The sequence below is a fragment of the Microcebus murinus genome, chromosome 17 (assembly GCF_040939455.1).
Source record: "Microcebus murinus isolate Inina chromosome 17, M.murinus_Inina_mat1.0, whole genome shotgun sequence".
NCBI classification, from domain to species: Eukaryota; Metazoa; Chordata; class Mammalia; order Primates; family Cheirogaleidae; genus Microcebus; species Microcebus murinus.
Genome location: NC_134120.1, coordinates 18,799,395 through 18,821,137, shown reverse-complemented (window position 1 = coordinate 18,821,137; position 21,743 = coordinate 18,799,395). Strand labels below are relative to the sequence as shown.

Below are 21,743 nucleotides of genomic sequence, written 5' to 3'. Positions count from 1 at the left end.
TTAGACTTTCACCATTAATTATATTAACTGAAGGCTTTTCATAAATGCTGTTTGTCAGAATGATGAAGTTTCCCATGATTCCCAGTTTGCTTAGAGTTTTTATTATGAATAGTTGCTGAATTTTGTCAAACACTTTTCTTCATTTATTAAAATGATCATATAATTCTTCTCCTTTATTATGGTGAATTACACTGATTTTCTAATGATAAACCAACCTTACACATCTAGGATAAATCCAAATTTTTCATAATTCTGCCACAACTTGAAACCCTTCTAAGTGTAAAGGAAAAGAAATGACTTTTCTTCTTCTAGGCATATCTTAGAAATATCTTCCCTTCCCATCTTAGGGATTCATGGCTGAGACCTCTATAACAAAAGACAGATCAACAAGAGAAATGCATACAAATTTATTTAATATAAGTTTTATATAACCGAGGAGACTTCATAAGGAAATGAAGACCTGAAGAAATGGATAAAGCTGTGCATGTTTTATGCTAGATTTGATGAAGATAGGGACAGTTGTGAGTAAGTGTGATTTAACAAAGTGAATACGATCTAATAATGAACTGGGAGGGAATTAGCAAGGTATGTTTGTTCAGATTCTTCTCTGTGTCTCTAGAGATAAGGATATTCCTCTCCTTTGGGTATCAGGAGGGCCCATCTCAAATGAGGATCTTACAGGGAAGTGTCAAAAAAATCCTTGCTAGGTTTGAAGACCTGCTCAGGGGACAGGAGGGGAAGGTAAGAGTGACCTTCCTGCTTCTGCTGTTTTCTCAAATGCCAAGGTGCCATATTTTGGAGTAGCATGCTGTGAACCCCATTGTAAGTATATACTTTAATAACAAATCAATTAAATGTGATTATTTAAATCTTTATTGTATCCTTAATATTTTCCACCAAAAAATAAGAGAAAGAAGGGAAGGAAAAAAGGAAGGGAAGTAGGGAGGGAGCGAAAGAGGGAAGGAATTATAATGGTTATAATATTAATTGGAGGACTTTTCAGTTCTGCCTGGATAGGGTAACTACTTGGATATAATAAGAATTCTGTATTTATTTACAGGTCAGAAGAGAGGTAGAAATTTTCAAAATGAAGAAATATGAAGTAATTTGTTAATAAATAATTAACAAATATTAATAAACTATGCCTTCAAACTTAGCAAGTAATAAAAATGTTTCCAAAGACACCATGAACGATAACACTCACATATGGTTACACATTTCAAGGATTACAGTACTTGGATGCAATTATTATATAAATACATTACTTCATTCCATGTTTACATACCTTCAAACATTTTATAGAAAACACTGATATTTCCACATTCTACATTGAAAGGCTTGAAGCACCTTTCCTGAGAAAGTGTTTAAAGTTGTACACCATAGAGGAAGAACAAAGGTCTAACGGGAATTCCCTCTTTAGGGTGACTAAGGTCTCTCATTATTCATTTAATTGTGTTCTGCTTTCCTGATTATCAGTATGTTTGTATTTCTGCAAGTCAGAGTTTGGTTTTACTCATAGCAATCACAAACTCCACCTGTAATGATGGCGTGTCTTAAAATTTAAGTACACTTTCACAAGAACACTAGACATATCATTCCAGTTCATGAATTCAAATTCTTCCTGGCTGAAGACAGCAGCCATTTTTTTTTTAGCCTGTAATATATAGATTTTTATAGAAGTATGGGCTAACAGCATGTTTTATTCTTCCCCCAAATATTTTAATTAAGTAATATTAATACATATCAAAAAGAAAATTAGTCACAAAGGCAGAGTGTACCATGTGCATGCCTGGATGTTTCTGTGTCTGGGTTACCTTGAGCAACCAATTTTTAATCCCAGAGCAATTGAAAAACAGTAACTTTCTAAGGTCAGGCAGGCACCACAGTTCTCAACTGGAGAATAATGTGGGTAGAGGAATTAACTAAAAGGAATCCATTCCTCATTGTGCCTATAATTCAGTAGGGAATAACCCTCCCACTAATAATGGATCAGGAGATGAATTTATGTTGTAAGATCTTTCTTATTATCCAAAGGTCAATTTTAAAATATATTGCTTGTTCATACATATAATATACTCTACTCTTCCATTTGTACACTTAAAAACTATTATCAAAAGGTCAGAGTCGACCATCTTAAAACAGTCCCTTTAGCAAAAATCTGAAAGCAAAACTCAGATTCTCGAGGGGTGAGGGGGGCATGGGCAATATAAGTAACCTTAACACTTGTACCCCCATAATATTCTAAAATTATATATATATATCAGAATACATCTTCCATCATTCAAAAGCACCCGCTTTCTTCACCTATTTGATAAGTTTCGAAGAGAGAGCCCTTCCCTTAAATATATATTTGTTTTGGTTTTTTTGGAATGTCATCTTCTTGCAAAACTACTCATATATAATAAATTCTATTCCATTACCAGCATGGTTCTATTTCAACAAGGAAGTCTGGGTTGTGCTTCAAGGAATAAATATGACCCACATAGTCTATATCAATCTGATCTTCAGCAAGCCAGTTCATTTCCGTAGCCTAATCAACATCAGATATGGAGAGATGTCTTCAGTCTTCAATTCACTGTAGAAAAGACAACACAATAATCAGAAAGGAGCATGTTAAACTCCAGTGATCATGGCTGGACCACCATATTCTACCACCACAATACTACCACATCTGAACTAACTGCTTTGTTCTAAAGGATGGCTGTTAATTGATCTATTCTGACCAGCTCCCCATGAGATAAAGCAGAATCACATTGCAAAAACATTTGACATAGGCAAATTCAGCTAGATCTAATAGAACAAGAGTGAGAAAGAGTGAAGGAGGTCACAGAGAGGCAGAGCCTGGGTCTGCCATTCCTCTAGGCGAAGACATGCACCAGAGTCAGGTGAAGATGAGAAAACACAGATCGACTTTGCATCCAGCTGTTTTGGTTCTCTGTTTTTCTTGTAGCCTAAACTTTTCTCACTGTGTGATTCTAGTATTTAAAACTACACACATGTGTGCGTGCATATGTGTAAATATATATGTGTGTATATGGAGGAAATGGGGCCATAGTCAAAGCAGCTGGCTGGCCAGGATGCTTTCCACCCCAAAGGGAACAATATCTATGAATAGATGAAAGGGAGTAAAAAATGCCCATCCTTCCTTGCCTTGGAAACTCACGCTTGCCCTCTTATTCCAAACTCTTCACCTCTTCCCCCACTGAAGTGAGTCTACTTCTCTCCCTGTTTCTGAAATGTGGGCATTTCAATTCCTTAAATACCTCTGAGACTTCATTTCTTTTTTTGTTAAAGTTGCAGGGCTAGTGGCCAAAAAGTTGGTAACTTAGCATCTGGAGGCCCAAAGATTTTAGGGGACTTGATTTGTAATGGTTTCATCTCTAGTCTCTAATTACATACATCATTAGCAAAGTGAAACTCTGTTTCAGGGAGTTTTAAAGAAAGAGATGAATCTGCCTGAATTCCTAGACTGATGCTAATCGTAGTGGGTCTGATTTTCCACCCCAGGCACTGTGGCAGAGTCTCAGAAAGTGGTATTCTCTCTAGAGGGAGAGACTGGAAATTCAAAAGCTGCCAGAACAGGAAGTTTCAAATCACTTTTTAAATGATACATGTAATTACAGACTATGTTTTCTTTTAGGTGATAATTTCATAGAGCTAATGGAAATGAGATTTGAGCCTAGATTGAGATTCAGATTCTGTCAACAATAAAAAAAAATTAAGCATTTAAAAAAAATGACTTAGTGTCAACCATCATTTTGATTGCTTTAGTGGGTCATTATCATGGCTTGAAATCATTCATTATTAGGTAGTTGTTCAAGATTCTTGTCCTTAGCAATGCAAGAAATAAAAAGAAATACAAAGAACTATTCTTTCCCTGGTGATATTTATAATGTATTAAGTTTGAGAGATAAAGACATGGCAATCACAATAAATACCAACAATTTGGGATTAAAATGTCCATCAGTAGCATAAAAAATACAAACAACAGAGGAAGAAGAATAATAGGGGAGATGATCTATAATGTCTGGAGAAAGTGTTTAAGTTGAGATAAGGCTTGTTTCAGAACAAAGAAGAGGAAAAGATTCTAGATCTGTCTGTTCATTTATTTAGTAATAATATGCTAGTCTTTGAGGATTCAATGATGAACAAGATTAATACAATCCTGAACAGGAACAGGGAGACAGACAGTAAACAAGTGATTACATAAGTACTAACAGATTGGAAACTTTCTCAAGTGGGTTGAATGTGAAACATGTTCCACAGAGGTTGTGAAGATGGGGTGGGGGAAGAGAAAGACTTTACCTTGTAGAGACAGCCTTAGATACTTTTGTCCTAGGAGTTTCAGAACAAAGTGCCACCTTGGTTTTTAGTTCTTTATTCTAAAATTGAAAAAAAGAAAAAGTGCAGAGATCAGATAGACAGCACCTCTATTAGTCACATCTTCGATTCTTCTGTTCAACCCACCACCTGCCTCACTCCTTGGCAGGAAGTTTGTTGTCGTGGTTATTCTGTTAGAACACAGAAAATAGCCAGTTGAAAGTCACCAGATATTATCTTTGAAGATACAAATACACCCTGAAAAATGCATAATTTATCAAGGGATTAAAATACAGGATTCAGATTTAGCATCTGAAATTCAACAGCTGAAGTGTCTGTGTGTGATTTTACAGTTTTTTAAATATAGACAGATGAAAAGAACTTTATGAAAAAAAACTTTATTAAAGAACCTTGTTAAAGATTCCCACAATATTGATCACATGTTTGTCTTTCTTTTGCATTCTCTTGATTATAAACCCCATAAAAACAGCCCCCCCCCATTCCTTAATATACAGTTCATGGCCTCTTTAGCCTCAATTTTCTCATTGAAGCTTTGTTTCTTTATCTCTATACTAGTGGTAAATGATACATGTCCTGCCTATCTTGTCTATATTGTTGGAAGAACCAAATACCATATGATCATACTATTTTAAATCTGGGAGCACTCTCCTAATTCTCGGAGATAATATAACAGTTAAGAAAACGGTTAGAGTATCAGCTCTCAGGTACAAATTCTAGCACAGCCCTTTACTAGCCATGTGACCTCATTTAGGTTACTTAGCCTCTCTGTGCCTAATTTCCTCATTTGTATGATAGGTACACTAATGGTCCCCTCTTCACAGCTTTGAAATGAGATAAAAATATGTAAAGTGCTCAGCTCAGTGCCTGGTATAGAGTTTAAGACTTAAAGGCAGTTGGTTATGATTTTCTAGTCCAAGTTCCATTTTTATATGTAAAAATTAATGTCCAAAGATTTCAACTGCCCACCATCCTATCCACAGCAGAGCTCGGTGCTTTCTCTCCAGCACAGCCAAGCAAGTAATTGCACTTCCCAGGTCTGGAAAGTGAGTTGTAATACACGAAAAGATCATGGCCAAGGCCGAGTTGCCAGTCGGCTGCACTAAGAGGCCAGAGGTCTTTAAGCCCAGGCCAGAGGGTCTACACAGGATATGCCCAGATAAAAGAGTCTGGGTCCAAAAGAAAGCTATGTGGAACGATGACAGGCGACAAACAGCAACACTCCAGCTCCATTCCCTTCAGGACACTAAGGACTTAGAGTGTCATGTAATTAAAGTTTAAAAGGTATTTTTCTAAGATTCCACCTGTGGTGTGGAGTCAGCCACTGATTCTATACCCCTTTCGTAGCTCCCAGCGTTTACACTGAATAATAACTAAAGGATGAAGCCAGCACCATCAGGCACATTAATCATTTTGCTGTAATATATCAAGAGTTAAGCACTTCAGTTTCACGCAGGAAATGTGCTTCAGAAGTGATAAATTGATGATAAAGATTTGCTCATATAATGAAGATAAATCTCCAAACACGTGCAGGCACATATCATAGGCCAAGTATGTGGTCAAGAAAAAGTCCCCTCCAGACAGTACTTTACAAGTTATGAAGCAATTTGAAACACACGCTCTTGGTGACAACCACCACTGGAATAAAAATATTCTGTAATTGGACAAATACATAGAAGCTATTTGGATTTTTTTCCAGAATAAACTCCTAGTTTCTCAAGTTGTTGAGTACCAAACAATACAAAAGCACAAGAGTTATTAGGTCAGACTATTTTTATTTGAACTTCCATGCTGATTTGTTCCATCTACCAGATTTAGGCATTTATTATCGATTCATAGGCTTTTCTGGTTTTTCCTTTAACTAGGACAGCGTATGCATGAGTTTCATTACATCATTAGTCTCCGAAACTACAAATCACTGGCCAGAATAGATCTGCCATTATTCTGACTCTCTGTCAGAGGACAGTTTATTGACACAGTTTTCCCAATACATAATTTTTTACATACTTAATCTTTGAGCAACACACTCTAAGAATTAGACTTTAAGGATGATGTTGATTACATAAAGTAGGATAATCTTCAAAGTTTAGAAAGTGGAGTAATTTCTGACGATGCATTTCCATACGAGCAGGTCATTACTGAGGAAGCTAGAGATGCATGGAATATAAGATGAATACCAGCACTGTAAATTAAGATGATAAAATATATGCAAAAGTAGAAAGAAAGTAAACAATTTTGGTGGAGTTAAGCAGAAACTGTTTGGTGGTATTTAAAAGAGATTTTAAAAAATTAAAGGTTTAAAAAACACATGGAGTTACATGAGTAAATTTTATCCTCCATGGTGGGGCTTGGGTAGGGAACTGATAGAATAGAAAGAATATCACAGAAAAAAGTATTTGTTTCCATTACTTCAAATCTAAAAGTAAAATAGAAAATATTTAATATAGTTACTGTGACAGTGACTAAAATAAATATAAATGGTCATGCAAATTTAATGTTATAATTATGCAATTTTAAATATATATAATATACAAATATACATATATATTTCACACACACGTTTACACATATATATACCTACACACATGCATACTTACTTGATCATTCAGATAAGTAGATATTAGAGGGAAGCAAATGCTTCAAAGTCAAGCAGACTCAAACTCAGGTTCTGCTAGCCAAGTGAACAAACTCTCAACTTCTCTGAATGTCAGTTTTAACACTTGCAGAATGTAGTAAATAATAAATTTCTCCTGGAGTAGCTTTGAGGATTAATCAAAATGAAGCAGGTAGCATGGCTAAACAGAGACACACATTTTCAGTATGAATGAGAAAGTGATTCTGTCTGTATGGTTTAGAAAGTTGATGTGTTTCAAAGGGTTGTTCAAACGCTTGTGACCATTTTTTATAAACTGAATCAGTCTATCCTGTTATTTTGTGAATTTCAAAATAGATATTAACCTTATATTTGCAGTACAAGATCGTACACCTCTGTATATCATCCTAGTTTAAGAGCTTTATCATACTCACTAGGGATAGCCTAGCAATTGAATCACTATGGCTCAAACACTCACTGTATTTGTTTATTTTTTATTTTTTTATTTTTTTATTTTATTTTATTTTTTTTTTTTGAGACAGAGTCTCACTTTGTTGCCCAGGCTAGAGTGAGTGCCGTGGCGTCAGCCTAGCTCACAGCAACCTCAAACTCCTGGGCTCGAGTGATCCTTCTGCCTCAGCCTCCCGGGTAGCTGGGACTACAGGCATGCGCCACCATGCCCAGCTAATTTTTTTATATATATATATCAGTTGGCCAATTAATTTCTTTCTGTTTATAGTAGAGACGGGGTCTCGCTCAGGCTGGTTTTGAACTCCTGACCTCGAGCAATCCGCCCGCCTCGGCCTCCCAAGAGCTAGGATTACAGGCGTGAGCCACAGCGCCCGGCCTATTTTTTATTTTTTTTAAAGACACAGTGTTGCTCTGTCACCCATCACCCAAGCTGGAGTGCAGTGGCACAATGGTAGCTCACTGTAACCTTAAACTCTGGCTAATTTGGGAGTCTCACGAAGTTGCCCAGTCTGGTCTTGAACTCTTGGCCTCAGGCAATCCACCCATCTCAGCCTCCCAAAGTGCTGGGATTACAGGCATAAGCCACTGTGCCCGATCCACTCTCTATATTTAGATACTGGGTTAAAATCAGATGGTCACAGATACCCTGCTGGACCCCCAGTATTCTATAACTCCTTACATTGTTCCCTTCTTTCTCAGAGTACTAATGAAGTTATATATTTACTTGTTCATTTTCTATATCCTCAATTAAAGTGCAAGTAAGATGAGGAGGTCAGTCATGATCTGTCTTGTTCATGACCACCCACCCAGCACTTAGAACATTTCCTGGTACATTGTAGATACACAAAAATATTTTCTGAATAAATAAATGAATGTGGCTTGGACTTTTTAAAACTCAAGTGGGCATAGAAACATCCACTGCTGTGAAGGAAAAGCTTTATTTACTTAAGAAAATATTAATAAATTTTGAGAACATAAAGATACTCATCAGATACTGTTATTATTTAAAGCCCTTATATAAACTTTATAAAAGAAAGTTTTAGAAAACAGTGGTTTGAGTTGAGCTACATACAGAGAGTCTAAGACAACACTGAGCGGGCTGTCACATCACTGTGGAGAGTCTGCAGCAAACCAAGAGTTTTCCACAAGGGAACAAAACTCTGTTTCCAGGTCACACCACACTTAGTGGCTAGTCAGTGATTATTTGCTGAATTTTGAACTCTAACCAGAGTCAAAATAGGAACAAATACATTTTCCTTGTCTAACTATTGGACCAAAAGGCCAACTGGATAATGTACAGTATCTGAGTTAAGTTGCCAGTTTATTTAGAACATAAAATCTGCTTTGGGTAGGCTGGGCATGGTGGCTCACACCTGTAATCCTAGCACTCTGGGAGGCCAAGGCGGGCAGATTAGATTGCTCCAGGTCAGGAGTTCCAAACCAGCCTGAGCAAGAGTGAGACCCCGTCTCTACTAAAAATAGAAAGAAATTAGCCAGACAACTAAAAATATGTAGAAAAAATTAGCCGGGCATGGTGGTGCGTGCCCGTAGTCCCAGCTACTTGGGAGGCTGAGGCAGGAGGATTGCTTGAGCCCAGGAGTTTGAGGTTGCTGTGAGCTATGCTGACGCCACAGCACTCTAGCCTGGAAAACAGAGTGAGACTATGTCAAGAAAAAAATCTGCTTTGGGGATGATATCACTCAACAGACACAACTAAAGAACATAAAACTGAATTAGCCGCAGTAGCGCCATTGATACTTTGACTCTGTGATGACAGGTGGCACTTGATTAGGTATGACCAGAGCCCAGAACCACAATGAAGTGAAAGATCTGAGAAGGACGCCGACTCTAAAACAACCTCTCCAATTACAATGTATTAAAGATGTACAATAATTAAAGCAGTAAGGTATTGGAGCCAAATAGATACTCCATCGGAACAGATTCAACAAAGTTCATCTAGAATAAATGGGCATTTTAAATTCACTCACTGGCCAGTAAGTTCCGGAGTGCAGGGCTCACTCGTGTATATTTTGTTCAATATTGTTTTCCTGAAGTTACTGCCTATCTCACAGTAGCCACTCAATAAGTACTTATAGAATTAATTATATTAATTAATGATGTGAACAAATGAATGAAGTGAATGAAAGTTTAAAAAATTATAATACAATAAGCATAGTGTGATGCTGTACATATTGTATATCTTTAATATGTACCCACAGGTATGTACCAGGATGCTATTGGTAACCATGGTTGATACTTTTATGAGTGACTTTCTTATTCTATTTGCTTATTAACTTATACAAAGTGAAAGACTGTATGTTAGTTATGTAAAAAAGAAAATAAGAAGTATATGTATCATGTATTAATATACATAGTAATGTAATAAAAATATTTTATCCGGTAACATTTGCCAAAAAGCCACTATGGCAGAAAGGTTGTGAAGAAATGCCTTTAGAGAACATTCCTTAAGAGGAAGAGGCTCCAATGTGACACGAATCACATGATTAGAGGTCCCCTGATATAAATTAGCCAGCCATTACTGGACACTTGCGTGAACACCAGTTTTGAGCCAATTATTCCACAATCACTGCGTTCGCAGCTGCACGGAGCTGTGAGCAATGCAACAGTCCCACATGACCCAGGCAGGCTGAGCGCCCAAGGAGAGCGTGAGGGTCCGTGTGCTCTGCCCTCCAGAATCAAAAGGGAACAGCGGTCCTCTGGGAAGGCAGAAATGGAAAACAAGGTCCAAAAATTAAGATGTAAAAATATTCACAACCTCTTTATGTTATTATTATTATTATTTTTTAATCTTCTGTTTGGGGAAAGCAGATAGAATCTGGTGGTGGAAAGAACAGTGTGGCCGTGGCTGGGGGGGGACAGTGATGCAGCTCCCATCTGGTCTACCGTGGGGAGGAGAAAAGTGCCAAGAGATGATGAAGGTTTCCAGCTGAAGTCAGAGCATCTCCTATTCCACGGGCCAGGAAAACATTAACGTTGGCAGGAGGACAAGAGGCAGGAAATCAAAACACTGGGAGATACAGCAGAAAAGGCGACCGGGTCCAGGTAGCAACAGGGAGGAGACACAGCAAGAAGCAGCACTGACAGGAAGGAGTCCATGGGTCCTTAGAAACACACTACCCAAGTGGGCGCTTCCTGCGAGGCAGGGCCACTGGTACTCCCCAGAAAGCCGGCAAGGGGAGTACCAAGAGGCAAGGGGAGAACGAGTCGGTGGAAGAAAAGCATGTCTTATCCCAGTAAATTAGAATGCATTATGCTAAGTTTTAAAACACTGAAAAGCAAGACAATTACAACAGGCTTCTGGAAGTGGGCAAGCCCAGAATCAAAGCTTGGACGGATGGATATGGATGAAGAAAGAGGAGAAAGGAGGACACCCCAGGTCAAAAAAGAAGCATTCGTGGGAGCAAAGGCAGGACACAGGAAGCCTGGCCATCTGGCTAGAGTGGAATTTATGCAAGAGCGGCCTTGACCAAGCTTCTAATTCAAATCCATGTCGAGAGAGCTTATCAACCATCTCTCCAATACAAATGTTCTAGAAAATGTGATGAACCTTTAACAATGATTTAATAATATTTACTTAATATTTAATGTTAATACTATTAATAATTTAATAAAATACTTAATAATAATTTAACAATTATTAATTTAAATTACTAATTTAACAATTAGTAAGTATTAATGCTTCCCTCCAGAGCTATAATTTCTCATATGTGGAAGATGCACATACACACACTCACAAAGACACTTGGACATACACAGAGACACATGCACGTATACTTAGGCATGGATAGACACAGTCACACACAATCACACGCAGACGCACACGCCTATGCACATACAGACATACTTGCTGTGTCCCACAGGCACACCATTGCATACAAGCACACACACACATGTTCGTATACAGTACACGGGCTCACTGATACCCTGGCAAACAGAGATAAACACATACACTCACATCAAAATGTAAAGCAGATTTCCTCCTTACCTGGGCTTCCAGTACGTTCACTTTTTCTTTCAGATTTTCAATCCTTTTATCTTGTTCTTTCAAATTACTTTTTAATCCCTCTATCTAAGAATTAGAAAACATAAGTGCATAAAACCTTGTCAGACCACAGGGAACAGTTACTTAAGTCAGAAATTGTACAGATTTCTGAGGTCAAATGATGATCTTCAAATTAAAACAATGAAATCCCAAAGCATCAGCGGGCTCGGCAGGCTACAGAAAATAGCAGACCAAATTGGCGCCTGGGGATGAAAGCCCTCGGATGGCGCTGTCGGACACTCTAATCTTTGGATGACCTGTTTAAATCACATTCGGCAGACGCACATCCTGTGCAAAACAGCACTGGCCGTCGTCCGTGGCTCAGAACCTTAACGTTCTCTGATCCTGCTGATGCAGCTGCTGGGGACACGAGGCAAGGCCACCACCTGGTGTGCAGAGACTCCTTGAGGCAGAGGTCCTGTCAACCAGCAGCGAGCAACCCAGGTGAGCCTGCTTTGCCAAGAGGTAATGTGGACTTTGTAGGTGGGGTGATGAATGCAAAATGGAGCAGGAAGAGAGGGGACACATGGATTCTAAGACCAACTCTGCCACCCCCAGCTCTGTCACTGAGTCACCCAGGGACTTAGGTTTCCCATCTGTAAAATGGGAGTATGGGATGCCCCAAGGTTCCTCTTGGATTTCAGATTCTACTACTCAGTTCTCTGGCTCTCTGGTGAGGTCATAGCCAAGTAAGCACAAATGCTACGTCCACGTCAGGAAGGCATTAGGGATATCTGGAAGAACTCCTTTTGGAAACAAATAGTAGGCAGTAACATAATTGAATACAAGTCTGATTTTAAATTTAAAGTAGACCCGGTATCAGATCAATATGTGTACTGAAGTAGATCTTCTTTGTTTGTAATTGTTTGTTTGTTTTTAGCGTATTATAGGGGTACAGTAGACCTTAAATACTCATACAGTCCACCATCTACCTGACTGCTCCCACAATCACCTCTTCTCCTTTCACTTGCCAGGATATTCCCAGAGAAGACCCAGGCTATACCCTACCCTAAAACATCTCCTAAATAAATTGTCTATAAGGCTATGAAAATAGACCATTTCTTACTCAAGGAAAAGTTGAATCCCCTGATCTACGAAATCTAAAAAACAGTGAACATAATCCAGCTCTGAACACTTTCTTTCGAAAATCACCAAAACATCCTTTAAAAAACTCGTTAAACACAATTTCCCAGACCATCTTCATTGAGAACATTATGGGTGTTGGCGTTACAGACAAGAGCGGGCATGGAAAACAGAGCCATGTCGCATGAGACACAAAAAGGATATGCCAGTGGGGAGAAAAAAATCTCATTACAGCTTCACGCTGTAAACATACCATCTACCAGAGAAATACGCTTGATTAATCTGACCTCCTGGATGACACTGCGCAGGTTCTGATGTTGGGAGTGAATCACAAACTGCAGATGAGAGATTTGCTCCTGGAGAGTGGAAATCTCCATTTGAAGATCCCGGCAACTGGGAATACAATAAATAAATAAATAACAAAAACAAAGAGAGAGAAAGGGGAAAAAAAATAAAAGATTTGCTCGCACATTCTAACAGCTCTTTCTTACTGCTTGTGCCAGGCCTTCCTCACACTCTTCACTGCTACTGGGCATCGTGCAGGTAAGACCCCAGGGGGCCCCATATTCTGCAAGAGACATTCTGAAGATATATAGCTATGAAGCAGCCTCTGACTTGCTCAGACATGAACTTGAATGAGAATATCAATTCCTGTCAAAAGCTCTTCTCTGGCCATCTGTGACTCCCTCTAGCAGGTAGCAGAGTCAAGCTGTATTGAGTGGGATGAAGTGCTTACATGACTAAGTCATCTTGCCTATGAGCACCCCCAGACCTGGCAGCCATTAAAATTCACAGATAATTACATGGGAATAGCAGGGTCAGAACATGAGGGCAGGAATGGAGATTTTCACATACACATCAGAAACCAATTTCCATTGATTCCGGTTTAGCACATGTTGTGGATTGTGTTTGACTTTTTTAGGGGGAAGTGGGGGCTTCCTACTTTTTGGTAATTTTACTTCCTATAAGTAGGGAAAGAAAAAAAAATCATAGAAAGAAATTAAATTTTAGCTAACATTTTTTGAGTCCATATCAACCACTGTGAAAAAAAAAATGGGTCAAATTTGAATTTAGATTATTCATACTTACAGCTCCATTTGGGTAATGGGAATTAATTATACAGCTGTTGGCTATTTCTGTTCTTGGCAATATTATTAGAGTTATGAAGCAATGTACATTATGGCAGAACCACCAAGCTTGGAAGCATTGTGACCTTGAAGAAGTCATGCAACCTTTGCTCTTGTCCAATGCAATCCCAATTCTGTCTTTTTATAGCCTCTACATATATTACAAAGATCATGGAAATTCATATAATACACCAGAACATATGCTCATTAGAAAAAAATGAGTTATTAGCTTCCATTTTGTCTTACAACATATCCTAAAATATTGCTTCTCACATTTAATATACATCAGGAGATCTTGTTAAATGCGGATTTTCATTCACTGGGCTAGTATAGGGCTTGAGACTGCATTTACAGCATGTTCCAGATGTTTCCATGATGTTGCTGGTCCATGGACCATGCTTTGAGTCATATAGCACTAAATCACTAAGAGTATATCAATAATAACTTTTAGTACTGCCTACAATATAGTTTCTCAGAAAATAAGTAATTGGCAGGCAACTCGCAATAGGCATTCTTTTAGCTTTTTTCCCTCTTTTGGCTTTGCATAAGATAGCTATGAAGAAGTTTGGTTTACTGTAGAACACTAATTTCTATAAAACTATAGAAATCCTTGCACAAGTACAAATAATATATAATGATGGCCATTGCTATTTAACTAACCTGTGGAATTAAACAATTTGTCCTATGAAAGTATAATTATACAACATATATGTCATAAAATATATGTAAAAGTTCACTATTGTTTGTAGCTTAAAAGAATGGAAAAAAATCTAGATGTTCATAAATAGAAAACTGAAAAAATATATGGCATATCCATGTCACTTTTATTTTACATACACATATACATCCCATAGATAGATCAATAGACTTGAATTATAATGAAGGTGGTTCTATAAAATCTTGCAGAAAGAATGGTCTTTTCAACAAATGCTGAGACAACTGGATATTCATATAAAAAAAAGAAAAATGGAAAGAAAATTGATCCCAGCCTCGCCTCACAATAAAGATAAATTCTATGTAGACTATGAATAAAACTATGAAATAAACATTAAAAAGCTTTCATAAGATTATATAGAGAGCATTTTCATGAATTTGGAGTAGAGACAGACATTTAAAATAGTACCCCAAACAGTATTACCTATAAAGAGAAAGATTAATAAATTTGACTAGATTAAAACCAAAAACTTTTAGTTATCAAGTGAGAGTGAATAGGATTGCCTCAGAATATTGGCAACACGAATGACTAATAAAGACACTGTATCCAGAATCCAGAATATATAATGAATGCCTACAAATCAATAGGACAGACATCCCAGTAGTAACTTGGATAGGGACTTCACCAAAAAAGACTATTCAAATAGCCAATGAGCATATGAAGATACCAGATATCACTAATATTCAAAGTGGTACAAAATAAAGCCCCACACACATTTCTCCATACAACCACAAAAATAGCTAAAATTTATCTAGCAAGACTGAGAATACTAAGCCTTGCCAAAGATCGAGAGCAACAGGAACTTCATACACTGCTATTGGAAGTTAAATTGGTATAGTCATTTTAGAAAACTGGCATTTTCTACCATAGTTAACAGATGATCTGTAATTCTTTTCCGAAGTATACATACAATGTGCGCATTAGGAGAGAAATACAAAAATGTTTACAGAAGCTCTGTGCACACTGAAATCTGGAAATAATCCAATGTTCATCAACAGTAGAATGCATAAGTAAATTATGGTATATTCACACACATGCCTTAGGATTATGGATAACTGTAACACCTTGAATGAATCTCAAAAACGTAATATAGAGCAAAAGAAGATAGATGCATGGTGCCGCTTATAAAAGTTAAAAATAAAAACTGGATAAAAATAAACTATTGTGTTTAGAGATAGATAAAGAAAATCAGGGAAATGATTACAATAAAAGTCAAGATAGTGGTTACTTTCAGGGGAGAAAAACTGAGTTGGGTTGGTAAGGAACATGGCATACAGCACAGGAAGCAGGTCCACTTCAGGAAATCTCCCAATGTTCTGTTATTTTGCCCCAGGTTTTGTTTAAACCCAGGTATTCACTTTTAAACGGGCCATTAAAATGTATATTTATGTTCTGTGCACATTTCTGTAGGTATGTCATACTTCAAATGCATGTGTGTCTTTTTCGATATTTGTTTAAACATAGAAAAGACTTTGAAGGGATATAGGCTAACCAATTAAATGGTTTTTAACCTTCAGTGATGGAAATCAGGAGAATTCCATTTTAATTTTGAAGATTGCTATTTTACCTTAAAATTTTTTACATAATGGGCTGGTATTACTTTTGAAATAAAAAAAGCAATCAACATACAAAACCAAGCCATTTTGAAAATTAGCAAAGACACAGTAGATTAAAGGTAGAAGATGTGCTGTCATTAAAACAGAAGCCCTATTTCAACTGGTTTCATAGAGTCATGGGAGATTACACTACAAGCAACTATCAAATTGTGAAAAGTTATGAAAGAAATATAGATTGTCAACTCAGGCTGAAGGAGGACTATCAGTCCATTGTTTTTCCAGTCCACAGTTCATGGGAGGAAGCATTTGAAAAGAAATAAACTGGATGTCTGATTCGGATGAAAACGTTTTGTGCCTATAGAATTCGAATTCAGAGTAGCAGTGACTCTCAGCCCTGGCAGCATTTCTAAAATTCAAGTTCAGGGAAGGGCTGTATCAGCACCATCAATGTTAATATTAATAATGTATCAACATTAATGTTAGCTGTCCCTGGACTCCAGGATCAGAGGCTTCCTTACCAAGGGTACAGGAGCCTGAGGAGATTTCAGGACCCCCCATCAGGCGGATCTCAGCACCCTAAGGACAGAGTCAAGGAGAGCTCAGAGCCCTTCAAGGACAGACCAGACTCTGAGGTTTGCAAACATTCAGATATTTGAGTGAAAGGGGCTCACACCTACAGAGAATCTTCATGGGCAGGGGGTCCTCAGAAGTTGAAGGAAACTGGGAGCGTGTGAGGGGCATGGCTGAGAAATCTAGGGGTGATGTTCAGAACCCCTGGAGGGTAGAGATGCCGAGAACATTCAGAGGATGGGCGAAGTGGGGAGCTTCAGAAAGAAAGAAAAAAAAAAAAACCCAAACCTCAGGCACTAAGAAAAAATGAGCTGAAGACATAAGGATCAAAACAGCACAGAAGGCAGAAATCCGGCCCACAGCTGGTGCTAAAATTCACAATTGCTCCAGTGAGGAAGGAAAAAGAAGAAAATAAAAATGAGGAAAGAGCAGCAATGACCTACTTAATGGTCAGACTCAGGACTTCCCTGGGAAATAATAAGAAAGAACTTGATGCTTTGCAGAAGCAAGCAATCTTTGAATATGCCTGAAATATAAAAATACTGTGAACTGTTAAAGTGAATATTGAAAATGGTTCTCATTGTGGCCATGACCCAGAATCTTGGAACCAATGAGAAGACATGGCTTTTAGAAAGGGGGATGGGATTGATACTATGCTACCAAAAATACTAAGCTCAAAAAATTTCCCCATGTGTTCCTTGAAGATATTACCACGAAGTTCACCGTAAAGAAATACAAATTTGAAAACAGTCTCAAGATGAAAGAAAGATATTTCCAGAAGCACTCTTGAAAACACAGGGTTTGGGGGCTTAACTTATCTTCATTAATACACTAAAGCAGTGACTAAAGGTCACTGCAGAAACCTTCTATTTGGATCATTTGATAAATATGAAACCTAGTCATCCATTTAAGGCCTTTAAGTGTGAAAATATATCTAAGTAAGCTGCCACTTGAGCTTCCTTTAAGCTTTGTTATTTATCTTTGAGTTAAAGCACTCAGTCTTGACAAAGAGGCACACAGGAAAACAAGAGGAAGAACACATGACAAGGGGCCAAGTCTAGGAAAAGGAGCAAAACCCTTCTGACCAGTGTCTGAATCTAGGATTCATCCTCTGCCTCCAAAGGTCTCAATATAATTTTTGATCAAGGTTTTCCTTTACAATGCAGCTGAATACAAAAGAAAGTAAATGTTGACATTAAAACAGAATTGAAACACTTCTAACTTCTGAGAAGATGGAGAAGACATACTTTTTACCTGTTCTTCCCACTAAGTGCAACTAAAAGCCCTGGACGTTGTACAGAAACCAGCAGAAGAACACCCTGAACAGTGATGAGAAGGAGGCAGACTGGCTGGGGACCTGGGACCCAAGGAACAACATGGTGGTGAGTTCTCTGGGTTTTCTTTTTATTTCAAATATCCCAGACTTGGAGCTGAAAAGGACAGCCTGGTTATGTCAGTAGAAACCGGCAGAAAAGTCCCCAAGAAAAATAGAAAAGAATCTGGCCCTACCCTTTCGATGGAGGAAATTGAAGCTCTCTTAATTCTTCACGAAAGGAGGGTGAAGAGAATACCATTTGTTTTTCTTCCTGTTTGATTCCTTAGCATTCAAGAAAGGAAGGCCCCACCCACTCAGAGGTGGGGAACCTGTGGCCACATGTGTCTTTTTGATTGAATCCACATTTTTCAGACCAAATCCCTTTATTAAAAGAGGTGCATCAGAGAAAGATGAAGCTTTTCTTGCCTCCTTTGGTGCTTAAAAGAGAACAATCTCGAAACCAGAAGGCTGCAAGTTCCCCACTCCTACATAGGTCGACCTACTCCATCAGAGAGCAGCATTGTTGGACCTTGTCACATTGCCCGCTGGCCCTCACTGTTATGATGGCTCTGGCTGAATTGTTCCTTGGCATCGTGCTATCCTTTTTTTAGAGGATGATCTGAGCTACAGCCTCTGTGTTTATTACAAAGTTTCAGTTGAAGACATTATTTAGGGTTCTCTTTATGGGCATACCCTGGACAATTTTCTTCTGGCCTTACAGATATATTAGAAAGAGCTGAACTTATGCCAAAGACTTGGTTTGTTTTATCATGTGGACATTGAGAGTCACCAACCTAACCATAATTATTTTCTTTGGGTTGGCTGCTGGAAAATTTGAAGTTGAGTCAGCGGTCTATTGGGAGCAAGTCTATAGCCCCTCATGGTACATATTTTGTAGACTAACCTCATTATATACATATTCTTGTATCTCCTTGGCTTCGCCCTCTGATTTATTTCCAACTTAAGTAATCATGTTCCTTAAATTTTATTAGAACTCAGGGTACATAAATATAAAATTGTAAAGGATATGAATAGCATGAACATGGCCATATGTACACAATCCTAGAATATAACCTTTTTTGGTCATTATAAAGGACATTTATTACCAGGAATTAATGCAATATAATGTTTATAAGGAATGAAAATTCCAGAAGAAACCAATAGGTACTGAGACAAAAGAAGAAGGAAGCAAAAGTAGCAACTGAAATTATGTTGCATGCCCCAAGATACTACTTCTAGGCACATTATACATTACCCAGGCATTGGAAATATGAATAACCCCTACATAGAATTACCACTGGAGAAAGAAGATAGTGAGATTGGTGACATTCTACAGCTTCTCTGATGCTATCTTTTTTCTTAAAAAAATCTTACTACCATCTATAGAAACTCAAATTGCCTTTTATTCAGGATATAATGTTTCTATGGACCTCTATGAGTGTGAACATCATTGTTTGTGAGTTCCCAGTGGAAGAAGGGATGACTAAGGACCACACCATGACAATAGAAGAAGTCAGATTCTATCATTCCCAGGCCAGACCAAGGGAAAGAATCAGCTTGCATATAGGTGTAGCTCTGTTCAAGTTTCAACAAAACTCAGGGATATGTCTTACTATAAAATTCCTCTCCATTGTTATTTTCAATGATGGCAGCAAATGGATGGCTTGAGAGAAGCCCCCCCAAATCCCACAGATAAATGTACAATTTAAGCAGCAATGCTATGCTTTGACATGCAACCTCCACTTCTTTCCACCTCTGAGTTTGCTATCCCTACGCAGCTCCTACTAAATATGGAGGAGACAACACTTCTTATTTTTACAAACCCCAAATGTGTTTCCCCAAAAAATACCTCTAAAATGGGCCTGTGTATTTGTTTGTGATGTAGCAGAGCAAGGGGACATTTGGGAAATGGCCCTCTGCTCATTACCGCACAGGTGAATGAAAAAACCAGTCCAAGACATCTTCAGAGATCTCTTTCTGCCTCTTATTTATGGCCATATTTATCCAATCTTAAACTAACAGAAATCCCCTTTATTTGTGGTAGCTTAACCAAATCTCTATTGCTTCAAGCAAAAGAGTCTAATTCATACTGGTTTCATTTTCTTGTCACTTAGCAAAGTGAATCCCTCTACACACAGTTCAAAAAAGCAATAAGTAATAAACAAGTAATCACAAAAATTTGTGATACCTACAATCTGTAAAAATTACATAAGCCTAGATGTTCAAACATCTTTCTGAAAACACAAAACATCCATTTTTCTCAAAAATTTCTAAAGCTTCCTTAAGAGTTCGAAGAATTCCTTTTAACAGCTGCTCATATACAATAGAACTGAAAGACTAGACCAGTTTGTTTTTTAAAACAGTTACACTGTTGACTCAAAGACTGACAAAAGCTCTATTATCAATAAAAAAAATTTTTAAATAAAAAATCAAACTCAGACTGCCTGTACTCTTAATGGAAGACACATTTTACAAGCCAGTAGTTCTACTACATGGAAAAGCTCTATTTAAGAAAAAAAAAGCCAAAGATTTACTTAGAATTAAGTTATGAGTATTTGTAAATTATTCCTAGATCTAAGGATGCTTTCTGTAGTATTTCCTTCATTCTCTACAGAGATGTGCAGTGCCACAAAACTATCTTAGAAGTCTACCTTCTGGGGCTCTATTCTTGTTACAGGGAAGAAGATAATAAAATTAATAACTTATTGGTATCCCAGTATACCAATATGTTCCAAATGTCTGTGTGCAATTGCCAGGATCAGCCCATTTCTGGACTTTGGCATACGCAGTCAAAATTGCATGAGTATGAGCCAGACAGAAGGCACAACTTATGAGGACAGACGAAAAGAGAGAAACAATAAAGAAAGGGAACAATGGGGGAAAAAATCAAAGACAAACAAAGAGGGATGTTTGAGCATATATCAGTGAATAAATAAATGACAATAAGAATTTATCCCTAATGGTGCCTGATATTCTAGTTAATGGTAGTTCTAGATGGATGAATTAAGATCTTGAAATAGACTTGACTTTCAACCAAGTCAAGTCTATTTCAAGATATTAATTCATTTTTGGTTTTATTATATCAGTACATCAGACTACACAATCATTGTGGTGGGCTTAGGATAAAGAAAAAAAGAAAAACCTCAGAAAGTTTCTCTTTTATGATATGAGTTATTACGAAATAGTCCAAAGACTTTTTCTAACAGCAGCTGAGTAGCACTACAGTCATGGTGATAGCCACAAATCCGCCCCAGCATAATAAGGACTGTGACTGCTTGTAAATTATGAGTATTTGTAAGTCCAAAGTACTAATGATGTTTTTCATTGTACATCTTTCATTCTTGACAGAGTTGAGGAGCAACATGAAATTATCTTAGAATTCTACTTGCGGGCTGGCCAGTTTAATGCTGCTATAAAAGAGACTCATTAACAAAGACAGAAGCATCGGGGAATGAAGACCTCGCCAGCATTCTCTTTAGCACCAAGAGTAAACCAGGCTCGTTCACTCTACAGAAGGATTAACCCTCCCACAAGTTCCCCTGCACCCCCAGTGAACTCTGCCACCCTGATTCCTTAGTGGGTGAGGAAAAACAGGCACGTGATTGTTAATCCTAGGAATCTGATCTTCCCCTTGCACTTTCAGTCCTCCTATTTCCTTGGAGGATGGGAAGCCGCCTGTTGGCTGGCCAGTGTACCGGAGTGAAAAGATACAAGGAACTGCTTTTATTTAGGAGGTAGATCTGCAAACCTTTTGGTACATGTAGGGCTGGATTTGAATTGCAGCAGCTTGTTTTCCAAAGACTGTTTTCTTTCTAGTAGTGTTTTCTTTTCCTAGGAGAAAACAAGATACAAATTTTGCTTATTTGCATAAGAGTGTGTATGTGTGTGTTTGGTAAGGAATTTTTCTTGCAA

General features: G+C 37.9%; 1 protein-coding gene across 4 annotated transcripts in view; it reads right to left on the bottom strand.

Annotated features, from left to right (window-relative positions):
* Nucleotides 1-304: 304 nt before the first annotated feature.
* Nucleotides 305-21,743, bottom strand: part of CCDC68 (coiled-coil domain containing 68) — a 48,957-nt gene continuing 27,518 nt past the window's right edge. For 2 of the 4 annotated variants that reach the window (XM_075993843.1, XM_075993844.1), the window contains exons 8-12: nucleotides 21,580-21,662; nucleotides 12,836-12,941; nucleotides 11,409-11,492; nucleotides 4,306-4,382; nucleotides 305-2,575 (exon numbers count right to left, since the gene is read on the bottom strand). In XM_075993843.1, the coding sequence (XP_075849958.1) occupies nucleotides 2,518-2,575; nucleotides 4,306-4,382; nucleotides 11,409-11,492; nucleotides 12,836-12,941; nucleotides 21,580-21,662 (408 nt within the window). In that variant the 3' untranslated portion in view covers nucleotides 305-2,517. The remainder of the gene's footprint in view (nucleotides 2,576-4,305; nucleotides 4,383-11,408; nucleotides 11,493-12,835; nucleotides 12,942-21,579; nucleotides 21,663-21,743) is intronic. The other 2 variants (XM_020282082.2, XM_012745479.2) reach the window with 1 other exon arrangement.